Source organism: Macadamia integrifolia, chromosome 3, assembly GCF_013358625.1.
Source record: "Macadamia integrifolia cultivar HAES 741 chromosome 3, SCU_Mint_v3, whole genome shotgun sequence".
In the NCBI taxonomy this organism is placed as follows: Eukaryota; Viridiplantae; Streptophyta; class Magnoliopsida; order Proteales; family Proteaceae; genus Macadamia; species Macadamia integrifolia.
The window spans coordinates 32,453,767-32,455,795 of NC_056559.1; the positions used below are offsets into that span (position 1 = coordinate 32,453,767).

At 37.8% G+C, this 2,029-nt stretch overlaps 1 protein-coding gene across 1 annotated transcript; it reads left to right on the forward strand.

The window, feature by feature from the left end:
- Window positions 1-297: 297 nt before the first annotated feature.
- Window positions 298-951, forward strand: LOC122074372 (probable disease resistance RPP8-like protein 4). Its single transcript, XM_042639196.1, has one exon. It carries the CDS (start codon window positions 298-300, stop codon window positions 949-951), a length of 654 nt encoding a protein of 217 aa, XP_042495130.1.
- The last annotated feature ends 1,078 nt before the right edge of the window (window positions 952-2,029 follow it).

The following is a 2,029-nucleotide window of genomic DNA, read 5'->3' on the forward strand; positions in this document are numbered from 1 at the left end:
CGTACGGATCTATTGTCTCTCTTTATTCGTGTTTCTTGGTATTTGATCTAACGGCTTCCATCATCCATAGAGAGCTTGCGTAGCTTACAGACCTTAGACTTAAGGGAGAGTGAATGTCATTGGTCTGATATAGCTATTGATGCTTTATCCAAGCTGACACAATTAAGGCACTTGCGTTTCAATTATTCATACTGGGTTGGTTTGCTTAGAGAGGTTGATGTTTTGCCACAAATAGACACCTGAACCAACCTCCAAACCCTATGGACAGTGGATGCACTTGTTTGGAAACAAAATGAGATGACCAATTTGATTAATCTCCAAGAACTGAAGATCAGAAGAATAGGGGCATCAAAAGTGGAGTCAGTGTTGTCATCAATTGCTAAGTTGAACAGAATTCAATCATTGGAACTGCATCTATCAACTCATCCAGAGTATGTGGCATTTCCAACCCTGGTACCCTTCTCTCATTGTCATCACCTTCGAGCTCTAAGCTTATGGGGAAAGATAGAAAGGTTACCAGAAGATCCATACCATGAATTCCCACCCAGATTGACTGAATTATGCTTGGGGGATTCAATGGTAGGGCCAGAGGCAATTGCCATATTGGAAAAGTTGCCCAATTTGATGTCCCTTTCTTTATCCATAAATTCATATATGGGGAAGGAAATAGAATGTTCTACACAGGGCTTTCCCCAACTCCGTATGTTAGGCATGGATTGGTTGGAATCAAAGGAGTGGGAAATCAAGGGAGGAGCATTACCGAGGCTTAACCTTCTACATATTGAGGATTGCTACAATTTGAAGAAGATACCTATTGGATTGAGGTTTGTTGCCTCCCTCCGGGTGTTGGAATTATGTGATATGTCTGAAGAATTTTGGGACAGATTTCATAGAGGAGAGGATGCCCATGAAATCAGATGCATCCCTTCCATTGTTAACATCAGAAGGTGATGGTAATCAGATGCCCATGAACATATGCTGCCTTTGAATCATCTATGTTCTCAACCATTTCAATAGTAAAAATAATGGCAATTCGGACAGGCATCCTTCACGCTATTGAAAACAGTTGGGCCCACCTAATTGTTGAATCTAACAACTAGGCAAGCCTTCCGACTTGCCAATAATGATGATTCCTATTGTCCTGGATATTACTCAATTAGCATCCAATTTAGAATCATGTATTTTGCTTTTATTTCAAGGGAGAACTACCTAGCTAGGAGGGCCTAGTCCTTGATGTGTGGGACTTTTTGACCCACTTCTACTACATGGCTTCATGATACTTGTAATTAGGAGTTCATGTATATTATATGTTCTTACTAGTAGCTCTCTTTACCCCACCCCTAAAAAAAAATAAAAATAAATAAAAGACTAGTGGTATTTCAAATTTGGGGAACACATTTGAGTGGCCCACTTTGATAAGCTTATCAATGTGACTAGTCTTAATTGTGTGAGACATGAAATGATGATGTGGTAATTCTGATCATTGGATAGATAGTATATAGTTTAAACACCGAATTTGTCACCTATCAAATTTCAAGGCCTAATTTATTCAAATACCCTCTATGTATTGGCATGCATTCCCATGTATGTCCATATACTCCTATAATATTTTAAAAACTATTCTACACTCTTAAATAGTCTTGAATTATTATTAGGCTGTTTACTCCCAAAAAATTAAAAGAATTGTGACTTGGCAAACTCTATTTGGATTGAAAATTTACATGTAAACAATGGAGATTAGGATTTACTTGATCACAAAAATATGTAGGCCGTATCACATTTACCATGTGGTAGATATTTGGCCATCTTAATTAATAAGGTAGGTAGTACTGAAATGTTTTGCCATTATCCGGTGGAAAAAAAAATTCCTATGACCCAAAAACCATGGCAACACATTCAGTCCAATAGATCTAAAACTATACGTAAAATCAGCTAACCCCTACCCCTACCCCTACCCAATAATAACACATCCATAACATTAACTTAACTATGGAGAAGATGTTGGAGATATGATGTCTTTAATTTCATC